This window comes from Peromyscus eremicus, chromosome 19 (genome assembly GCF_949786415.1).
Source record: "Peromyscus eremicus chromosome 19, PerEre_H2_v1, whole genome shotgun sequence".
Taxonomy (NCBI): Eukaryota; Metazoa; Chordata; class Mammalia; order Rodentia; family Cricetidae; genus Peromyscus; species Peromyscus eremicus.
The window spans coordinates 26,058,616-26,082,725 of record NC_081435.1 but is presented as its reverse complement, the minus strand read 5'-3'; the positions used below and the strand labels follow the sequence as shown (position 1 = coordinate 26,082,725).

The following is a 24,110-nucleotide window of genomic DNA, read 5'->3' as shown; positions in this document are numbered from 1 at the left end:
AAAAATAAAAAAAAAAAAAAAAATTTGGATTCTCTTGCCCTCACTACCCAAGGACAAGTACGTGCCACAAGGCTGGGCTCTTCCAGACAAATTTAAATGGCTATTGGTATTAAAAGGCTGTTGGGTTCTATTCATAATTTTATTATTAATATTTCCGTGAAGTACTCTGAGATAACTACATTTTCAATCTATACTAATTCCTTTATTTAATTTTATTTTACATGTATAGGCATTTTGCCTATATGTATATTTGTGCACCACATGCATGCCTGGTGACCACAATCCAGAAGATGGCATCAGAGGCTCTGGAACTAGAGTTACAAATTATTTTGAACCACCATGTAGGTGCTGGGACTCAAACCTGGGTCTTCTGGAAGAGCAGCAAACTCTTAACCACTGAGCCACCTTCCAGCCCACAATCTATATAAACTTATTAATAGAATTAATTATGTCACTGTAGCCTAAAATGTCAACCAATTCAAGCTTTTCTGACCTAAATAAAAAATAATATTGTTTATCTTCTATTTATAATTTTTCAGTTTAACCTCAAAAAAAAAATCTCTCTATCCCTCCCAATTTTTAACTTTTTTTGAGACAGAGTTTTTCTGTGTAGCCCTGGCTGTCCTGGAACTTGCTCTGGAGACCAGGGTGGCCTCCAACTCAGAGATCCTCTGCCTCCCGAGTGCTGGGATTAAAGGTGTGCACCACATCTGGCTGGTTTGGTTTTTTTTTTTTTTTTTGCTTGTTTGTCTGTTTTGTTTTGTTGTTTTTTGAGACAGCATTTCTTTATGTAGCCCTGGCCATCCTGGAATTTTAGACCAGGCTGGCTTCGATTTATAGTTCCACCTGCCTCAGCCTCCTGACTGCTGAGATTAAAGGCATGTACCAACACGGCTTGACTGTTTTATCCTTTTAATTGCCCTTTTTAGGGAATTTTCCGTGGACTTGCTTTAGTTTCACTCTTTAGCTGCTGTCATGAGAACCACAGTTTTCTAAGAATGACTTGCATAAAGAAGGAATGGTCCCCTTTGTAGTTTTGTTTCTAGAAGATTTGTTAAGCACAGTCAGCATTGCATTCCTTTTTTTTTTTTTTTTTTTTTTTTTTTTTTTTTTTTTTTTTTTTTTTTGGTTTTTCGAGACAGGGTTTCTCTGTGTAGCTTTGTGCCTTTCCTGGAACTCACTGTGTAGCCCAGGCTGGCCTTGAACTCACAGAGATCCGCCTGCCTCTGCCTCCTGAGTGCTGGGATTAAAGGCGTGAGCCACCACCACCTGACTCTTTTTTTTTTTTAAGTCACATACAGGATGATATTTTCTTTCATGGATGTGATGGTTTGACAAAATTGAAAGGGTACACTGCACCAGATTCAACACATTTTATAACTCAATTGTTACTGTAAACACAGTAAAAATAAAACATCCTCTTGAAGCCAGGGACCTTGCTCTACTGTCGGTGTTGCTGTGTGCTTAGGGTTCTAATGCAGCACTTTTCAAATGCTAGGCTGTCAACATGTGCTTGTTGAGTGAATGATGATAAATACTGAATGTCTTTCTAAAGACAATGTTCATGTATCTAGTGAATATAGCTACATAATAATGTAAGTCAGGAAGAAAATTTTATTTATGATTTCTGAATCTATTCTTTCAAATTGTGTAATCCTGCAAGGTTTATCTCACATATAGAGAAAATTGGAAGGGTTTTTTTTAGCATTATTATTCCAAAATTAGTTTTTTGGTTATTCTTACCCAAAGACTGGATATAACAATATTAATATTTGGAAAGTTGCAGAAACACGCTTTGGCCTATGTCTTACAATGCTCTAAACCTATCACCCCAGTCTCAGGAAGCTTAGCTATCAGCTCATTTTGATTTTTTGTGGAATGATTTACAATGTTTTTTTGAAATTTTTATATAATTACATTATTTCCCTCTGCCCCTTCCTCCTTCCAAACCCTACTATGTACGCGCCCTCGTTTTTTTTTTTTTTTTAATTTATGGCTTCTTTTTCTTTAATTGCTTAAACACACATGCACAAGTGTGTGTGTGTGTGTGTGTGTGTGTGTTCCAAAATACATCCTTCTCAGTCTGTACAATGTTTCTTGTACGTATGTTTTTAGGGTTGAGCATTTGGTATTGCATAACCAGTTGGTGTTCTCTTCCCTGAGGAAGACTGAATCTCCTGTTCTCAGCATTCCTTGGTTGTCTGTAGTTCTTTCTCTAGGGCTGAGACCTCCTGAGGTTTCTTCCTTTCAAGTTAGCACGTTTATTGGTGTTGTCCTTTTACAAGGGGAATTTTAAGGGACTTTTCTGTATGTTTATTTGAATTTTTGGCCAATGAGGTGCATTCACTTAATACTTGTGTAACATCAGAATTGAATGTAAGAAATAAAATGTTGTATTAGATGCTGTGGAGATGGTTCAGTGGGTAAAGTGTTTGCTGTGCAAGCACGAGGACCTGAGTTCAGATCCTGAGCATCCACATGCCCAGCCAGTCTAGCCAAAACAATGAGCAACTTGACTCAAAAAAAAAAATAAGGTAGAGTAATTGAGGAAGATACCTAACATTAACTACTGACTTCCACATCTGCATGCACAGGTGAGCATAACCACACATTCACATATACCCACACACACACACACACACACACACACACACACAGATTTAACAAGCTCTTGAATAAATGGTTAAATGATTCAGAGAGACCTAAATCGAAAGTGTATCCACTGGTTGTTAAAACTGCTATAAAACATACTGCCTAATATGTTACTCATTATTGGTCAACATAATGGTTATAAATCAAACTTTGAAGAGATCATTATTCCTCTTCTGAACAACTGGTGTAAAGAATTTTCTTTTCTTTTTCTTTTTTGTATTTCTACATTTATTTCTAGAAAGACAAGCATTAGGGATTTGTATATAGTGCAATTTTGTTTGGAAAAATTACTCCATCTTTCTCTTGCCCTTTTATCTTGAATTTCAAATAGTATTTAAATTTTAATACCTTCAAAATTCTTCCATTGAAAACAACTTTAAATATTTAATCAAATGCAATGGACTGTAATAGAACAAACAAATTTTTTTGGAAAAAAATGGTAATTATCATAAACTTAGTTTTTCTTGGCCTCAACAATTTCATCTGTAAAGGGTAAAAGGTTTCACCTAATAAAATATCAGAAGGATTAAAAGAAAAGAAAATAAAGGGTTTGGGGACACTGACAAATAAATGTGAAATGCTCACTAAGTATCTCTTGACTGGATCGTTTAAGACACAAGTTCATATAACAATTAGTCTTTTAAACCAGGGATCAGCACCAGGAACTTGTTGGATATTTTAATGTGGAAATTAAAGTCCCATCAACAAATATATTTTAAATCTCGGTGACTAAAATTATCTTTTACCGCCCAACTTGGAAATTTTGGAACGTAGAAAGAAAGCAGACGGTTTCTGTAACTTTGTCTACCATTATTTGTGCAGAGCAAGACACGTCATAAGAATTGAGAGCCCACGTTAAAGGTGACCAGCACTGTGCTTGCCTAGCGCTTATGAGGTCCTCAGCCCCATCCCTAACACCACCACTACCCAAACTTAACACTAACAGTACCGAAATGCTTTTAAAGCATTCTACCATGTAAATAAAAGAATACAAGAATTTGCATGTATATTGCTTGTTTCCTAGCGCCATTCATTACGCAACTGCAAATACTAGAGTATTTGCAAAGGTATGGTTTGTTAAATGTCATTGAACACCCTGAATACATTTTAAATGTCATTTAAATAATACTTTAAAAATGAAGTTAAGTCTAAAAAGAGGTTGAAACCATAGCTCAAATTTGGACTTACGTTACCAGAAGGATCCGAATTTACTTCTGGCTGTTCACTTCTTTCCGATATGTTCAAACCTGGAGATAGGCCGGGGCTGAAGGCCATGAGGTCGGTCTTGGGCGGACCCTCTCCAGAGCACACCCTCTGCCGCCTCTGCTGTGAGTATGACCAGCTTCCCACTGCACTGGAGCACACCAGAATGGGCTTCCCGGAAGCACAGGCTCCATTGGCCGGCGTCGCTGAGCATCGAAGCGCGGTGTACAGCAGCAGCGTGAGCACCAACAGGCTGGACACCGCGCAGATGGCGATGATCAGGTACACGTTGACATCCACCAGCGATGCCTGAGAGCCCACTGCACCGGTTAATGTGGGCAAGGAGGCTTTCTGAATCTGCCCACTTTCCACCAGAGATACCAACACGGTAGCGGTGGCGGTCAGCACCGGCTCGCCATGGTCCTTCACCAGCACCAACAGACGCTGTCGTGGAGCGTCAGTCTCTTCTAGGGCGCGTGTCGTACTGATCTCTCCCGTGTACAGACCCACGCGGAACGGGCTGCGTGAGCCACCCGTCGAAGGTTGCAGTTCATAAGACAGCCACGCGTTGTAGCCAGAGTCTGCGTCTACTGCACGTACCTTTGTCACCACGTGTCCCGCACCCACTGACCTGGACACCAGTTCGCTCACTGCGCTGCCCGCCTGAGGTCCCAGCAGCGCGGGCGCATTGTCATTCTCATCCAGCACAAACACCTGCAGAGTCACCTTGCTGCCCAGGGAAGGCACACCAGCATCCCGCGCGCTCACCTGGAACTGCAGCAGCTCCAGCTCCTCATGGTCCAGAGGCTGCAGTGCGAACACCTTGCCGCTCTCAGCGTGCACAGACACATAGCTAGACAGCAAGCGCTCGCCCACCCTCCTCTCCACCAGCGAGTAGGACACCAGCGCGTTCTCCTGCGCGTCCGCGTCCATGGCCGACACCGTGAAGATGTGCGCGCCAGGCGGGTTGTTCTCCTTCACGAACACCGTGTATTCGGGCTGCGCGAACGTGGGCGCGTTGTCGTTGACGTCAGCCACCTCCACGGACACGCTGGCTGTGGCCCACAGCGAGGGCGAGCCGCCATCCCGGGCTGTTACCACCACCTTGTAGTCAGCTGTGGTCTCACGGTCCAGGACGCTGTCCAGCACGAGTGAATAGTAATTTCTGAAGGTGGACACCAGCTTGAAGGGGACGTGAGGAGTCAGAGAGCAGGTCACCTGCCCGTTGACACCTGAGTCGAGATCGGACACTTTGATGAGAGCGATGACAGTGCTAAGTGGAGCGTCTTCTTTGATGGGTAAAGATAAGGAAGTGATCTCCAGCTCCGGAACGTTATCATTTATATCCAGCACTTTCACCAAAACTTTGCAGTGATTTGACATCGTGGGAGTCCCTTTATCAGCTGCTTTTACTTGGATTTCATAGGATTTTGTTTTTTCATAATCCAGGTCACCAATCACTCTAATTTCTCCTGAAATAGAATCCACTTTGAATTTTTCTTGAATGTCAGGAGAAACGTCATTGCCAAAGGAAAACACAACTTCACCGTTTACACCTTCATCAGCGTCAGAGGCATTTAACGTGGTCACTAATGTTCCATTTGCTGTAGATTCTACTAACTGGGCTCTGTAGACCGCCTGGTCAAACAGTGGGGCATTATCATTGACGTCGAGCACAGTAATCTGCAGCCGAACTGTCCCCTCCAGCTCTGGCTTGCCCCCGTCAGTGGCTGTCAGTAATAACTGAAGTTCTGGTGTTTCTTCTCTATCCAGAGATTTTCTCAACTCAAGTGAAAGGGATTTGCTGAGTTCGTCAGTCGTCTCTACCTTCAAAGAAAAGTAATCAGTGGGGCTCAGCGTGTAAGTTATCAGAGAATTGGCACCAATGTCTGCGTCCGCAGCGCCCTCTAGTGGAAACCGCGAATCTACTTGTCTATTTTCAGGAATAAATATCCTTTGTGCTGAGCCTTTGAAAACCGGTGGGTTATCATTTATATCTTTAATCTTGACCTCCACGTGGAAAACCTGCAGCGGCCCGTCCACGATCACCTCCAAATGGATGCTACACTCCGCGCTCCGCCCGCACAGCTCCTCCCGGTCGATCCGAGAATTCACAAACAAAATGCCATTCTGCAGATTTACCTCCAGAAGGTCCCCGCGGTCCTTGGACGCCACCCTGAACAGGCGGGGCACCAGCTCCGCCAGCTCCAGCCCCAGGTCCTGAGCGATGCGGCCCACGAAGGTGCCGTGTTTGGCCTCCTCGGGGACGGAATAGTGGAGCTGGCCGCTCCCTGTCTGCCAGTCAGTGAGGAGCAGAAGCAAGAGCAACAGCAGGCGCCGGGCTCTCAGGCCTCGGAGCCTGTAAAACAGCATCGCAAAAGCACTGCACCTTTTGTACTGCTGTCACTCCAAGATCATACTTTGTAACTCCATGTTTTCGGTCATTTGTCTCCTCACCATTTTTGTCTTTCTTCGGCTGATGACGAAATGAAGCTTCCTCCCTTCGGTTTTATAAGTACCTCATTTCCAGCTTCAAGACTTTATGGTATACAGCGACACCATGTGGCTAATGTGGATTTTACATCCATCCGTTGGTCTTTGGAATTAGTTTCTGTATTTATTTGCAATGTACTCAATACAATCGTTTATAAATTTTGTAATTTGAAGATTCAAGACAGTTTGAATATCATTTGCGAGTATGTAATTTAATGTTTTCATTGAACTATAATCGCAAAGGTATTACAATTGAGTTTGAGAAAAGTAAAGATAAGCTTAAATAGTCTCTCTTTGTATCATTGTATTTTACATGATTTAGTGGGTGGAGCATGGGTGCATTCCTTTAATCCCAGCTCTCGGCACGAAGGCAGATGCAGGTGGATCTCTATGGTCTACATAGCAAGTTCCAGAACAGCCAGAGCTACATAGTGAAATCCTGTCTAAAAAAGAAAAAACAAAAGGAAGAAAGACTTATTGGCTCACATATTTTAATTACTAGATATTTATAGTTGTATCTGAAGTTTTAACCTAAATTCATTTTGACCACTAAGGTCTACTTCACTCTAAGAAAGTCTGGGGATTTATTTGTAAACTATATGATCATTTATAGGCAGATTTACAATAGTATAGTTACCAAATACATATTTATGACAATTTTAGAGGATTTCCAGAAATGTACTTAACATTTCTTCTGTGTGTATGAACAACTTTGCATTCTAATACTGTAAATGTTCAAATGAAGATATTTGAGGATTTATCTTTGCTGTTTTTTACAGCATAATGACCTGTGTGTTTTGTTTTTTAGTTTTTGTTTGATTGTTTAGTTTTTGAGGCAGGGTCTCAGTGTGTGTAGCCCTTGCTGCCTAAGAACTCAATCTGTAGACCAGGCTGTGTGAGCTTGAGTCCAGCCTGATCTATTTAGTGAGTCCCAGGCTAGCCAGGGGTGCATATGCGAGATCCTGTCTCAAAAAATGGGAGGGGTTATATGAGATAATAGAACCTTCAGAGTTCTCTGATAGAGGTTTCTGAGGCTTTCTATTTCATTATCATGGCTATTTCTTTTTGTTATTCCCAGCATATCTGAAATTGCAATAGAATGATTCATCAATGAAATAGAAAGTCTTAGCAAATAAATACTGATAAAAGTAACAGAAGAAATTTTTAGAATAGGAAATACAATAACCATCATTGTTTCATATTTTCATATAGTTTTGTTTACTGCAAATTGTCACCACACTGTAACCATTACATGCATGCATCAAATGGGTCTGCAGTCCTTTAGAGTCACAGTATCCATGGAGCATTTATTCCAGGACACATCCCTCTCCCTTAAGTTGATACCATCTATAGATGCTCAAGTCCTTTGTATAAAATGGTATAGAACGTGTATATGACTTATACATGTCCTCTGAATCACTTTATATAACCTCTGAATGCTTACGATATCTAAACATTTTTATGTATCTAAGGATATATAGAAATGTATACAGCTGTTTACATTTGTTAGAAAGCAAATCCTTCCCATGTTCATCACAGATATAATTTTTTCAAACTTTCCTGTCTACATTTGATTATATTCATGAATGTGGAACCCACTGGTACAGAGGATTGCATATATATAATATAATATAATATAATATAATATAATATAATATAATATAATATAATATAATATAATATAACAATACAATACAATATAATATAATATAATATAATATAATATAATATAATATAATATAATATAATATAATATAATATAGTAATAAACTCCAGTTAATTATTGAAAGAGTTTCAAATGGGACAAACAGAATGGAACCAACAGGCACATGACAGGAATAGTCCTGAAAGTTTTGGGGGAAAGTAAGAAATGCTCTTAGTCTCTGGTAGTTGAATCTATGAATTTGACCATGCTTAAGAAGTACTCTACAGGGCTGCAGAGATAACTCAGCAATTAAGAGAACTGGCTCTCTTCCAGAGGGCCTGGGTTCAATTCCCAGCACCCACATGGCAGCTCACAACTGTCAGCAACTCCATTTCCAGGGGATCTGTCTCCCTCACAAAGACATATATGCAGGCGAAACACCAATGCAATTAAAACATTATAATAATAAATAATAATAAATAAAAACATTAAAATAAAAATAAATAATTTTAAAAAATACAACTGAACTGCATTCTTAGCCTCACAAAAGAGGAAATTCTGTGATAAGAGGCAGAGAACAGAACTTGTATGCTTAAAAGTGAAACTTTTTATACCTTAAATGGGAACACAAATAAGACTAACAACCACTTCCAGAAAAAGCAATATAGACTAGAAGGCAATGTAATAACATTCTCTGTTTGTGGAAAAGAAATGTCAACACAATATTGAGCTTAACTGTATTTCAAAATAAAGTAAAAGGAAGATACATCCATATGAAAAAAAAAGAAAAATACAATAGCTAAAATAAAATCCCAGTAGAAGAATAGTATTTTTCAAAAAAGAAACTAACTAAACTAAAAAATAGAAAGAAATTGCATGAGAACAAACAGCCTAAAAGAAATACAAAATAGAACCATATAGACACTAAAAACCATAACAAAACATCTGGAATTTGTCACTCTGTCCTGAGGGGAGAGAAGAAGAGGAGGTTGATAAAGTATTCAAATAAATAATGAGTAAAATTAATCCCACTCTAGTAAACAAAATAGGGAAGTAAGCAAACACCAAATATGATTAACCCAAACAGTCAAAGCCAACACACACAGCAGCATACGTCTGAAAACAAGGGACAAAGGCATCATACATACATGTCAGGAAAACAACTGTAACTTCAATGAATTCCCAGGAGAAATAGAAACAAGAAGCATTACAATTTTTAATTGTTTAATGAAAAGAGCTATCAAATCAGAAGTCCAGATACATATACCAAGAGAATCATTCCTAAATGAAAAGAAAATGGAGACATTTTTATGTGACTGAAAATTATGGAAAGTTGTTATCAGTACACCTATGTTTAAACAACCATGAAAGAGTCTCTAAGTAGAAAGGAAAACATGAAAAAGTTATCTTGAAAGATCAAAAAAGATAAAAAGCTGGGTGTGGTGGTGTATGCCTTTAATCTCAGCACTAGGGAGGCAGAGACAGGCAGATCTCTGAGTTTGAGACCAGCCTGGTCTACAGGGCAAGCTCTAGGACAGCTAGAACTACACAGAGAAACCCTGTCTCAAAAAAAGAAAAAGAAAGAAAGAAGAAAGACTACAGTACACAGAAATAAGTATCTGTATAATACAATAAACTTTACTTGGCTTTCAAACTATGTTTGATAGTCTTAAAACTTGGATGAAATTTTAAATTAATGTGGAGGAAATACTCAAGGCAATGATAGTATTGAAATGTAGAGGAATACAAAGGAGATACATATTTTGAATTTCATGTAACTGACAAAATAATGACACATTTCATCACAATTTTATTAATAAACTGATAAGATGTATATATGATATAAATATATAGAGAAACCAATGAAATCTATACAAAAATGAAACAACAAAATACTAGAAGTAAATAAAAATGTAATTCAAAGATATGATCAACAGGGCTAGGGAGATAGCTCAATGATAGTGTTTGCCATGCAAGTTTGAGGACCTGAATTCAAATCCCCAGAACCCATGTACAAAGCCAGATGTAGTATCACAATACAACCTAATCTTCCATATGCAGTGTAGCTAGAGTTTTCCTGCCTGGCCCACAGTCAGGACAAATCTCTGACACCTGCCAGTCCCACAGCCATTCAGACCCTACCAAGTAAACACAGAGACTTATATTGGTTACAAACTGTATGGCCATGGCAGGCTTCTTGCTAACTGTTCTTACAGCTTAAATTAATCTATTTCCATTAATCTATACCTTGCCACATGGCTCGTGGCTTACTGGCATCTTCACATGCTGTTTCTCATCATGGCAGCTGGCAGTGTCTCCCTCACCCAGCTTCCTGTTCTCTCAATTCTCCTCTCTGTTAGTCCCGCCTATACTTCCTGCCTGGCCACTGGCCAATCAGTGATTTATTTATTGACCAATCAGCAACACATTTGACATACAGACCATCCCACAGCAATGCAGTAATGAACAAGGTATAAGGTGGACTGTAAAACTGACACCCAAGTTTGTTCTCTGACCTCCACACAAGTGCATGCCCATACTCATATACACAAGCATATGCACATAGAACACACACACACACACACACACACACACACACACACACACCCCTACCAAAAAGGTATCAAGACTATGTTTTATTGGTGAATGGGTAGATATAGATCAATTGAAAAATAATCTAACATAGACCAAGAAATTCTGACAAAGGTGCAAAAGCAATCAACTGCACGAAATACAACCTTTCAGTAAATAGTATTGGATAGGGGAGTGGAAGGGGAAGTTTGGGATAAGTATGATCAAGATACACTGTACACATGTATGAAATTGTTAAAGAATGAATAAACAATTATCAAAAGAAGAAATATTGTTAAAGCAATTGGATACCCAGAGGCAAAAAACAACCCCATGAAACAAACTAATACGGCACTGGATAGATGGCTCAGTGTTAAGAGCAGTGGCTACTATTTCAGAATGCCTAGGTTCAACGCACATGGTGGGTTACAACTAACTGTAACTCCCCTTCCAGGGGATCCAATACCCTTTTCTAGCCTGCTAGGGCAGCAGATACACACAAGAGACACACAGATACACATTCAGGCAAAATATCTACACACATAAAACTAAAGTAACTTTGAAATTTTTAAATGGTCAAAACAAACAAAACTCATCCTAAGCCTCATATATTGTACTAAGGTTAATTCCAAATGGGTGACAAACTTAAAAGTACATAAAATTCTTATGAATAAAAATATATAAGACAATGTCTAGGTTCTGAAGCTATGTAGAGGTTCTCTGACTTGACACCAAAAGTCTAATTATAAAAGGAAATACTAATGAACTAGACTTTAGAGTGAGTTTTTTACATTTTACTCTGGATGGGAGCAGAACTAAAATTTTAGAAACAATGTTTGGAGGTACACATCCAACAAAGCACTTGTAATAATATAGAATATATAATATATATAATACAATATAATATAAGTACATGTATATGTATATATTTATATGTAGATATATATATAATCACTCAAATTCAACACACACACTCTTACTTCTTTTAGGTGAAGAAGTAAGAAGTCTTGGCCAGAGCAGTAAGACAAAGAAAATCATAAAAGACACAGGGATCAATTTTGAAGAGGGCAGAAAGAGTGTAGAAGTCTGAAAATGTGGATCGCTACAAGGAAAAAGCGTATTCTAGAAACATCAGGGGAGCTGCACATGAACTCACAGTGTTTACAGCAGCATGTACAATACTTGTGTAAGCACAAGACAAACTAAATCCCAGCATGGAGAAAGAAGTCAGGTACATGACCCACCCCAAGGCATAGAGCTGTTCGCAAATATTAGCTGCTGGGAGAGGAAAAAGGAGTTGTCTCTTGGAATGTAGCTCCTGGGAAGTCGACCACTCTCAAGTGGAAGATCACACATCCCAGAATATTTGGGCAGCACAAATCAGTCTTGAAAGATTTTTTAAGTGAAAACACAAACTTGGATGGGTAAAAAAGAGGGAGGTGAATGGGGGAAGATGGATATAATCAAAACATGTTGTATGAAACTGTCAAAGAACTAATAAAAAAGAAAATTTTAAAAGGGATAAAATTAGACAAGGAAAAAGTCAAACTATCCATTTTACTTGTGACATGATTCTATACTTTAAAGACATTATAAATTCACTCTACCAGAAAATTCTTAGCTACAATAAATACTTTCAGTAAAATTGCAGTTTGCAAAATCAAAATGCAAACATCAGTTGCCTGGTGCTAGAGGGATGACTCAGTGGCTAAGAGTCTTCTTCCAGAAGACCCAGGTTCAATTCCCAGTACCCAAATGACAGCTCACAATCATATATAACTCCCAGTTCCAGAGGATCTGATGCCCTCCTCTGGCCTTCTCAGATACCATGTGATGCACTGATGTATAATCAGACAAAACACTCATACAGATAAAATAAAAATAAATAAATCAAGCTGAGTGTGGTGACACATGCTTTTAATCCCAGCATTTGGGAGGCAAAAGCAGAAGGACATCAGTGAGTTTGAAGCCAGCCTGATCTACATAGTGAGTTCCAGGACAACGCTGTCTCAAAAATAATAATATATATTAATATATATTATATTTTAATAATATTAAATTCAATAGCCTTCACTTGTACCAACATTGAATTTAAATATAAAAATTAGGAAAATATCACATTCATAATAGTATCAAAAATAATAAAGTATCTAGGGATAACCTTAACCAAGGAAGCGAAGGACTTCTACACTGAAAACTTGAAGACATCAAAAAAGAAAACAACAAAAATACTAAATGATGCAGAGATCTTCCATGCTCATAGATTGGTTAAATTAGCAACATGAAAATTTCTATATTATTAAAAGTAATCAACACATTCAGTGAAATTTCCATTAAAAATATTGATGTCATTCTTCATAGATACGGGGGTGGGGAATCCAGCAATTTATATGGAACAGCAAAAGGTGCCAAATCACCAAAGCAGTCCTAAGGACAAAGAACACAGCTGGAGGTACAATGATACCTGGCCTCAAATTACACTACAGGGTTATAGTGACAAAAACAGCTGGATACCAGCATAAAAACAGACAGGTAGGCCAAAATAGAAAAGAACAGAAGATCCAAAAATAATCTGGCAAAGCTGTGGCCACCAAACTTTTTACAAAGATGTCAAAACCATACAGTAGCAAAAACAAAGACTGTCCAGCAAACAATGCCACCAAACTGGATATCCACCTGCAGAAGAATGAGATTACATTCTTGTATTTCATCCCATACAAAATTAACTCAAAGTGGATCAAAGACCTTCATTTCAAATATGAAAAACTGAAACCACTAAAGTAAAATATAGAGAAAATATGACTGGTTATAGGTATAGAACTCCAACAGCTCAAGAAATAGCACAAAAAAAATCAGTATATGGGGCTACCTGAAATTAAAAGTTCTCTATACAACAAAAGAAATTATCAGCAGAGCAAGAAGACAGTATAAAGAATGAATAATCTCTCAGATCCACTCAGACAGTGTCTAATAACAAGAATTTGTCAACAACTGAAAAAATTAAACACCAAAAAACTGCCAGTTGACAAATGGGCTAATGAAATTTACAGATAATTCTTAAGAAGCACAAATGGTTAATAAATGCCTTTAAGTATGTCCAATATCCCTAGCCATAAAGGAAATACAAATTATAACTACTTTGAGATATCACCTCACCTCTGTCAGAATGTCTATTGCCAAGAAATCTTACAACTAATGCTGGTGATGATATGAACCTTTGTTCACTGTGGGTGGCAGTACAAAGTAGTACAACCATTGGGATAACAATATAGCAACTTCTCAAAAAATAAAAAATGGAATTATGATATGACCAAGTTCTATCACTCCTGAGTATATACCCAAACGAATCTATATGTTAACACAGACATATTTACACATTAATGTTTATTGATTGCTGCACTATTTACAGTAGCTAGGAAACAGAATCAGCCTAGATGCCTGTCAACTGAATGAATGGACACTAAAAATGAAGAGCATGCCCACTGTGGGATTTTACTCAGCTGTAAAGAAGAGCAAAATTAGAAAATCTTCAGGAAATAGATGGATCTGGAAAGCTTGATGTTAAGGAAAGTGACCCAAACTCAGAAAGACAAAAACTACATGTTCTCTTTCATATGCAGATCCTAGCTTGTCATTTATGGATATAAATGGGTATAAATGTGGGTACAGCCCAAAAAACTAGAGAAGAGAAGAAGAAAATGTAAAAATGATGCCAAGAGAAGGAAGGGATGGCAGACATACATGTGTTATGAGAGCAGAAAGGAGTATGGAGGAGGTTGCAAAAACGAGGTTGAAGGGGTGAGACATAGGCGGGAGGATAATCTACTGAAACACTTTGTTCAAATGCTAAGGTGAGATCCAACACCTTGTTACTAGTTAAAACTAAGCAAACTTAAAAATTCAATGGTAACAAACGAGCTTAGGAAAATGACAGGAAGGGATATGCTACCAAAGAAAATATGAGTATTGCAAAGATACATGAAAATATTATCAGTGTAAGTAGCTACCAGGAATACAAATTAGAATCAAAAGGAAATATCAAATGGATCTATCAAAATAGTGGAAGAAAAATAATGAAAATGCAAAATATTAGTGAAAAGTGAGAAAAACTAGATGTGCTGGTTAGTTTATTTGTTTGTTTTGTTTTTTGTCAGCTTGACACAAACTAGGGTCATCTGAGAAGAAGAAATTTTAATTGAAAAAAATGCCTCCATCAGAGTGGCCTGTAGGCAAGCTTGTGGACTGTTTTCTTGATTGATGTGGGAGAGCCCAGCCCACTATTGGCAGTACTACCCCTTGGCAAGTGGTCCTGGGTTATAGAAAAAAACAGGTTGAGCAAGCCATGTGGAGAAATCCAGTAAGTAGTGTATCACCATGGCCTCGGCTTCAGTTTCCGCCTCCGGGTTCCTGCCTTGAGTTCCTACCTGACTTCTCTTCATGATGGACTGTAAGCTGTAGGATGAAATAAACCCTTTCTTCCACAAGTTGCTTTTGGTCATGGTGTTTTTGACAGCCCTAGAAACCTAGCTAGAACACTAGAATACTCTTGCATTGCTGATGAGTATGTAAAACACTACAGGCCTTCAGAAGGGAAAAGAAGTGGCATCTTCAGAAGAAAAAAAGAAAAGAAGGGAGAAAGTGATGGGAAAAGTGAGGAAGGAAGGAAGGAAGGAAGGAAGGAAGGAAGGAAGGAAGGAAGGAAGGAAGGAAGGAAGGAAGGAGGTGAGTGCACCAGGAAATAGTTTAATCACTAGAGTGCTTACTCCACAAACAAGAAGATGTTAATTTGGATCTCCAGAACTGGTGTAAAAACCTGGCATGCAATGATAACGCCAGTACTGAGAGGCAGTAGTGGGAATAGTAGAGACAGGCAGATTACTGGAGCTTGCTAGCCAGCCTGTGAGAGATCCTGTCTAAAAAATAAATATAAATAAATAAACAGACAGATAGATAAGGTGGTGTGCTACTGAAAAAGGTGCTAGACCTCAGCCTCTGGCCTCCACATACACCCACACACATGCACCTACCCACATGAATACCTACATATATTACACAAACACACAAAAAAGAGATAAAAGAAAAAGAAAAAATTAAGTATGGTGATGCATACCTCTCAATCCCAGCACTTAACATGGATAAGCAAGAGGATAAGAAGTTAAAGTTCAGGCTGGCAGTGGTGGCGGATGCCTTAAATCCCAGCACTGGGGAGGCAGAGCCAGGTGGATCTCTGTGAGTTCAAGGCCAGCCTGGTCTACAAAGTGAGATCCAGGACAGGCTCCAAAGTTAAACAGAGAAAGCCTGTCTCAAAAAATCAAAAGAAGAAGAAGAAGAAGAAGAAAGAAGAAGAAGAAGAAGAAGAAGAAGAAGAAGAAGAAGAAGAAGAAGAAGAAGAAGAAAAGGAGGAGGAGGAGGAGGAGGAAGAGGAGGAGGAGGAGGAGGAGGAGGAGGAGGAGGAGGAGGAGAGAGAAGAAGAAGAAGAAGAAGAAGAAGAAGAAGAAGAAGAAGAAGAAGAAGAAGAAGAAGAAGAAGAAGAAGAAGTAGTAGTAGTAGTTAAAGTTCATCTTCAACAATATAGTGAATTCAAGGCTGGCTGGGATATGTGGAAACCATGACTCCGCAAGGAAGGAATGAAGGAATGAAGGAATGAAGGGAGGGAGAAAGTCAAAACACTGCCATATGACCCTGGTAACTGTACTCCAGAATTTTCACCCAAAAGAAATGTAAAATTTTTGTTACATAAAAACTTTACCCAGGGCCAGGTGGTGGTGGCACACACCTTTAATCCCAACACTTGAGAGGCAAAGGCAGGAAAATCGGAGTTCAAGGCCAACCTGGTCTACAGCATGAGTTACAGGATAGCCAGAGCTACATAGAGAAACTCTGTCTTGAAAAAAAAATTTACCCAGATGTTGACAGAAGTTTATTCATGGTATCCAACTTTGAAAACATTCCAACCACCGTTTTTTTGGTGTTTTGAGTGTAGCTTGGAGCCTGTCCTGTAACTCGCTTTGTACACCAGGCTGGTCTTGAACTTACAGAGATCCACCTGCTTCTGCCTCCTGAGTGCTGGGACTAAAAGTGTGCACCACCACTGCCCAGCCCAACTACATTTTAATAAGTGAATGATAAAACATAAGTGTGAAATGTTTGTGCCATGAAATCAAATTCTATAATAAGCAGAAATGAAATACTGATATACAATAAGGTGGATATATTTGCAGACAATTAAGCAGACCAGAGAAACTAATTTCAAAATGCCACATGCCATATGATTACATTATATGTCATCCTTAAGATGACATTATTTCAGAAATAGACAATAGATTCATGGATGCAGTGATTGGGGAAGAACTGAACTTAGGAGGGAGCTTTGGGAATAAGAGAGCATATGAAAAACCTTTGGAGATGAGAGAATGTTCTATATTTGTGGGTACATCAAAGTCTATATCATAAATGTGATATTGTGTTGTAGTTGGACAAGATGTTACCATAAGTGGAGATTAGATAAGAGATATAGGGGGTTATGGTGTCTTATAAGTGTATATAAATCAATATTATATCAAATAAAATGTCATTGTAGGGGCTGGAGAAACTCATCAGTTAATAGCATGTCCTTTTACAGAGGACCAGAGTTCAGGTTTCAGCACCAACATAAGGTGTCTCAAAATGCTTCTAATTCCATCTCCATGGGATCTGATGTCCTTTTCTGGACTCCATGGATACTTGCACTCATATCTATACATTCCTACACCCACACACATACACACACAACAAAAAACAACACAGAAACAGCCTGAAAATTTCTTATAGAAGTCTGAAGAAATAAAGGATTTCAACAGCCAAAAAATGGTATTTCAACTAAAACATATCTTAAATATTTTCACCCATATAGAAATAATAAGTGTTTGAGAGGACAAATATGTTTAACATAATTTAAACAATACATGCATTATGATTTGAGTATGAAATTTTTTCCATAGGATCACATTGTTGAAGGCTTGGTCCCAAGCTAATGGTGCTATTTTAGGAGGTGGTAAAAACTGTTAGGAGGCAGGGGCCTGGCTGGAGGAGGTAGGTCACTACATCTCCTCTCCCCACCCCATTCTTGCTGCCTTAATGTTAACACCTTTCTTCTGCATGCCCTTCCTCCATGATGATTCCATCTGACTGTGGGCCTAACAGCAATGGAATAGCTGATGATGGCTAGAAACTGATGCAACTATGAGCCAAATTGAATTATTTGTGTCAGGGATTTTGGCATAGTAATGGAAAGTCTAACACAGAATTATGAAAACATTATGCATAAACTCCATAATATGCACAATTTTGTATTTTATGTACTTGTTAAAAATAAATTTTAAAAAACACCTTCACTGAGAAAGTTCTTCAGTGTTTTATTTGTCCTAACCCAACCCCTTCTCTGCTTTGTAAAGCATCACACTTAGTCTTGAATAGGTGACAGCACAGTCTCCTCTCTTGAACCAGGAGCAAAGAACTTAATCACAGTTTCTGCTTGTTCTAGCTTGTCTAGGAGACATCTGAAGAACTAAATCTAGGTACCTATTTGTTTTTAAGTCTTTAAGTCCAGATGGAAGAAGTGTTAGACGCTGCTCCTGAAGGCTACTAGGTGACTTACAAACCCACAAATGTCTGGAAAAATAGACTCTGTCTTAGTCAGTGTTCCATTGCTGTGAAGAGACCACCATGACCAAGGCAACTATTGTGGGAGAAATAGTTTCACTGGGGACTTGCTTACAATTTCAGAGGTTTAGTCCATTATCATCAAGGTGAGGAGCATGGAGGTATGGAGGAAGACACTGGAGCAGTAGCTGAGATCTACAACCTGATCCATAAGCAGAGAGGGAGAGAGACTCTAGGACTAACATGATCTTTTTAAATCTCAAAGCCCACCCCCAATGACATACTTTCTCCAATAAGAATATACTTCTGAATCATTCTAATCCTTTTAAATAGTGCCACTCCCTGGTGACTAAACATTCAAAGACATGAGCCTATGGGGTCTATTATTTAAATCACCACACTCTGTGTGGATATATACAACACTAAGCTAAGATATAGTGAACCTATTTGGGAAATTAGGACATTCAAAATTAGCCATATATATATATGCTGAAACTCAAAGATCAACATAAAAGCCCTGAAAAGGGACCGGACAATGGGACACCAAGATGGCCCAGCAAGGAAAGACATTGTCACATAAGTCTGGCAACATGAATTTCATCCAAATAACCCACACAAAGGTAGAAAGAGAGAGCCAACTCCACAACGTTGTCCTCTGATTTCTACATGCAAGCTATGGCGTATGTGCCTCCATAATAATGATAATGAATACACACAACCAATCTTTAACATTGGGATAATCTCTGAATATATATAAAACAGCTTATACACAGTTATGCAAACATATGGTTGTGATTTAGCTCCTAGATTCCTGATGAAGAATTGCCACCTCACATTCCTGACATTAGGACCAAGACACCCAGCAACAAATTCTTCCCCAGTATTGTTGATTGCATCCCTTGAAACTATGAAACAAAATAAGTCTATCTGCTTTTAAATTACTCTATCAAGTAGGTCACAACAAGAAAAGTAATTAATATAGTTGATAATCTGATTTTCATAGTTACTACATAGTAACCAAATGTAGAATTTTCAACAAAAACACACACAAAACATAAAAAAGAAAAATATTGGTAATTCAAAGCACTAAAATTAATAAATGAACATGAATCATCCCTGATGATCTCTAGTCATCAGCCTTAATGTTTAAAGACTTTAAAATATAATAGGCATGGTGATGTGCATCTTTAATCCCAGAACTCAGGAGGTAGAGGTAGGCAGATCTCTGTAAGTTTGAGGCTAGTCTGATCTACATTGTGAGTTTCAGGCTAGTGAGGGCCACACAATGAAACCCTTTCTTAAAAAGGTAAAATGAAGTAATTATTGTAAATACTTTCAAATCAGAGCTGGAAAACATGAACAAGAAAATAAAGCAAATAAAGGCAATGATAATGAAGAAAATGAGAATGTAGCAAATAAATAAAAATGATATAGAAGAACCAAACTAGAGTAAAAAATTACAATCTCTAAAATAAAAAAATGCATTAGTTTTATTGCACAACAGATGTGAATAAGCAAAAAAATCAGTAAAGCTGAAGATAAATAACTGGCATTATTAAGTCTAAGGAACATAAAAGATAGAGGAAGGAAGTGAATACAATTATGATGGTTAGTTTTAATGACCAGGTTGACACAATCTAGAATCACCCAAGCAGAGAGTCTCAATGAGGCACTGCTTGGATTTGTTTGGTCTATGGGAAAGCCTGAGAGATTTTTTTTTTCTTAACTGAATTAATTGAGAATGAAAGATCAACCCTGAATGTGGGCAGTACCATTGCTAGGACTGTGAAAGTGTAAATATGGAAACATAAGCCAAATAAACTCTTTTCTCCCCAACTTACTTTTTTTTATTTTTTATTTTGCATTACAGTTCAGTTCTACATATCAGCCACGGATTCCCTTGTTCTCCCCCCCCTCCCGCTCCCCTCACTTTCCCCCTATCCCACCCCCCCATTCCCACCTCCTCCAGGGCAAAGCCTCCCCCGCAGACTGAGATCAACCTGGTAGACTCAGTCCAGGCAGGTCCAGTCCCCTCCTCGCGACCCTGCATAGGCCCCAGGTTTCAAACAGCCAACTCATGCAATGAGCACAGGACCTGGTCCCACTGCCTGGATGCCTCCCAAACAGATCAAGCCAATCAACTGTCTCACCCATTCAGAGGGCCTGATCCAGTTGGGGGCCCCTCAGCCATTGGTTCATAGTTCATGTGTTTCCATTTATTTGGCTATCTGTCCCTGTGCTTTATCTAACCTTGGTCTCAACAATTCTCACTCATATAAACCCTCCTCTTTCTCTCTAATTGGACTCCCGGAGCTCCACCTAGCCGTGGATCTCTGCATCCAGGTCCCTCAGTCATTGGATGTTCTCCCCAACTTACTTTTAGGCATGGTGCTTCATCACAGCAATAGCAACCATAACTAAGATAGTGGGTAATTCATATGCAAATGAAATTCACATGGCTCTTGGTTCTGGAGCCTGAAAAGTCCAGTACCAAGTTGCTAGCATTTTGTGAGGATGTTTGTGCATCATCTTATGACAGATAATAGAATTTACCAAGTTTGTGTTTAGCAGATTCTTGCAATAACCAGTCCATTTCCATGATAATAATATTAATATTAATAACTAATTATATGAAAGTCTTTGTGGATGAATTTCTTATTACCAACATTGTTACATAGTGAATTAAGTTTGCAACATAAACATTAAGGAATACATTCACAACATGTGAGATGTTTCATGTCAACCTCACTGTATTCACAAAGATAATATATATACATTTAACAAAAAAAGACAATGAGAACAGGATTAAAACAAATGGTTTGAAGGCTGGAGAGCTGTCTCAGTCAATAAGCCATGCAAGCAAAAGGCTAGCAACCACACAAATTCAAGGATGGTAGCATGAGATTGGATCTCATACAGAGGAGGCAAAGACAAGAGGCTCCCTCAAACTCATGAGTCTGTCAGCCTCGCTGAATGGGTGACTGCAGTTCAATGAGAGACCCTTACACAAAAAATAAGGTAAAAGTTATCTTAGTGATAAACTGATAAAAACACCATGAACAAGGCAAATTATAGAGGAAAGCTTTATTTGGGCTTACTGTTCTGTAGGGATAAGAGTCCATCACAGTCATGATGGAGAAAGTATGGCAGCAGGCAGGGTTGTTACTGGAGAAGCAAGCTAAGAGCTCAGATTTTTCTTAAAAAAATATTTTACTTTATGTGTGTGAGTATTTTGCCTGTGTTTTTTTTGTGTGTGTGGTATTCCAGTTGGTCAGAAAAGGGCATAGGATCTGTTGTAGGATAATCTTTTTGTACACTGTAAAGATGTGTCTCTGCCTAAGGTGCCTTATGATTGGTTTAATAAAAAGCTTTATGGCCAATATCTAGGCAGGAGAAAATAGGTAAGATTTCCAAGGTGAAAGAGGACACTGGGAAAGATAGAGGCAGAGATACCAGCAAGACACAGAGCAAGTCGGACACACAAAATGGAAGAGAGGTAAAAAGCCACATGGCAGAATGCAGATTAATAGAAGCAGGTTAATTTAAGTTATAAGAGCTAGTTGAGAACAAGCCTAAAATAAAGGCCAAGTTTTCATAATTAATAATAAGTCTCCATGTCATTATTTGGGGGCTGGCAGGCCAAGAAAGCTCAAATACAAGGGTATCCTTTAATTCAAGTTGCAGATGTTTGTAAGCAACCATGTGGATTCTGGTAACTGAAACTGGGTCCTTTGTAAGAACAGAGACAGTAGGAGCTGTGCCTAAGGAGGAAAGTTCATCCAGCAAAGGCTTCAGGTTGTAAAAATACAAACTTATTTGAAAAGAGAGCACCTGAACTGAGAATGTAGCTGATTGGACTTATTCCTTGAAATTAAGTGCCTAGAAAAGTGTTCCACCTAAAGTCATCACACAGGAGTGGATATAGTTGTAGCTCAAGATAGCCAAGCTACATCTTATGCCAGAAGCAAAAGTTGTGGCAGCCATCCACATGGTATCAGTTCACAGGCATTAAAAGAAGCAAGACTGAGAGGATATTAGGGTCTTGCTCCTGAGAGGTCATTGTGTAAAGCTATGAAGGCAAAGCCAACATTGAAGTGGAGATGACAGGAAGTTGAAGATGGCAGACTATGGGATGTCTGCCAGAGAAAGCTGAAGATATGGAGTCGACCCTGACCAAATTAAAGGCTATGTGTACTACAGAAACCACAGCTGGATAGGTGAGAATATCCAAGCCTTTGAAGCTCAAATGACTCTAACATAAACCCTAGATGCTAAGCATAAAGCTGAAAGATTTGGTGTTTGCTGTGTGGGGTTTTCTGTATCGCTTTTGTCCTATTTTCCTTGTTATGGCCCAATTGTAGTTACTGGTTTTTTGGTTTTTTTGATCTTTTTTTTGTTTTTTTGAGACAGGGTTTCTCTGTGTAGTTTTGGTGCCTGTCCTGGATCTCACTCTGTAGACCAGGTTGGCCCCGAACTCACAAAGATCCACCTGGCTCTGACTCTTGGGTGCTGGGATTAAAGGCATGCACCACCACCACCCAGCATAGTTACTGTTTTTATACAGGGTTTCTCTGTGTAGTCTGGATGTCCTGGAACTCATTTTGTATAACAGGCTAGCCTTGAATTTAGAGATCACCTGCTTCTGTCTCCCAAGTACTGAGATTAAAGGCATGTGTCATCACACCCATCCTGTAACTTGTTTTTTGATGTTATAAAGACTTTAATTTAAGGGATTGCTTTAAATCTGAGAAGAGACGTTAAGACTTTTAAAGTATTGGGACTGTCAAAAACTACAGGGATTTTGGAAATTAGACTAAATGTATGTTTGCATTATGAGATGGCTTTGACTCTAAGGGGGGAAAGGAGAGGAAGGTTATATTTTAAGTATGATGTGTTTGTATGGCATATTAACAATAATTAGAATTGTGATGATTAATATTGTGAACTTGACACAATCTAAAATCAACCATTCAACAAGCCTCTGAGCACACTTGAAATGAATTTTCTAGATCACTTGAGACTGTGGACATGCCTGTGAGAGATTTTCTTGATTAAACTAATTTAAGTGGGAAAAATCCACCACAAATATGGGCAGCAACATACCATGGGCTTGAGTAGCAAACCATACAAAATAGAGAAAATTTGCTGAACATGAGCATTCACATGACCCTGTTATAACTTTGGATGAAGTTATGAAGGTGATGAATATTTCAAGATTCATTATGTGGTAGAGAATTCATACTGATAAGAAGACTCATGTATATAAGTAATATGGTAAAGTTTTAATGAAGTGAGGGCACTTTTTAAAACATAATATTCACACATTTGAGAAATTCCATGATTGTAAGCAATACAAGACAGTGTTTATACATCAGCTACCTCTGTTGCATGACTTCTCTGACATGATGGGCTTAATTTTAAACTGTGAACCAAAATAAGCCACTTCTTTCTGTCAGGATATTTTATCATAGCAATGAGAAAAGCAACTAATAGGATGTCAAACATACTCCACAGTGACCTCTGTGATTCCAAATTGTACCTGGTAAAACTATGTCACTTGGAGAGATATGCCCTTAAGGTAGCATGAAAAGACTATATTTTCTCCAAATTGTCTTGAGGATAGATAGTATGATATTCTACAAATACAAATTTAAAAAATAAATGCAGGCTAGGCATGAAAGTGAACAACTTTAATCTCAGCACATGGGAGGCAAAGACAGGTGGATCTCTGTGTTTGAGGCCAGTCTGGTCTAAGTATAAGGTTCCAGATCAGCCAAGGCTACATAGTGAGATCTTTTCTCAAAAAATGAATTCATCACTAGTTTAAAAATCACATGGCACAGACTATATAACTATTGGATTTTCATCAGTATGAGTTCTCATTTGTATGTTAAGATTTTTTTCT

General features: G+C 38.5%; 1 protein-coding gene across 1 annotated transcript; it reads right to left on the bottom strand.

Moving 5' to 3' along the window:
• Positions 1-3,106: 3,106 nt before the first annotated feature.
• On the bottom strand, positions 3,107-6,228 carry LOC131896134 (protocadherin alpha-1-like). The gene is made up of 2 exons (XM_059246715.1): positions 3,837-6,228; positions 3,107-3,135 (listed from the first exon to the last, which is right to left on the bottom strand). The coding sequence occupies exons 1-2, from the start codon at positions 6,226-6,228 to the stop codon at positions 3,107-3,109; spliced, it is 2,421 nt and encodes an 806-aa protein (XP_059102698.1).
• Positions 6,229-24,110: the final 17,882 nt, after the last annotated feature.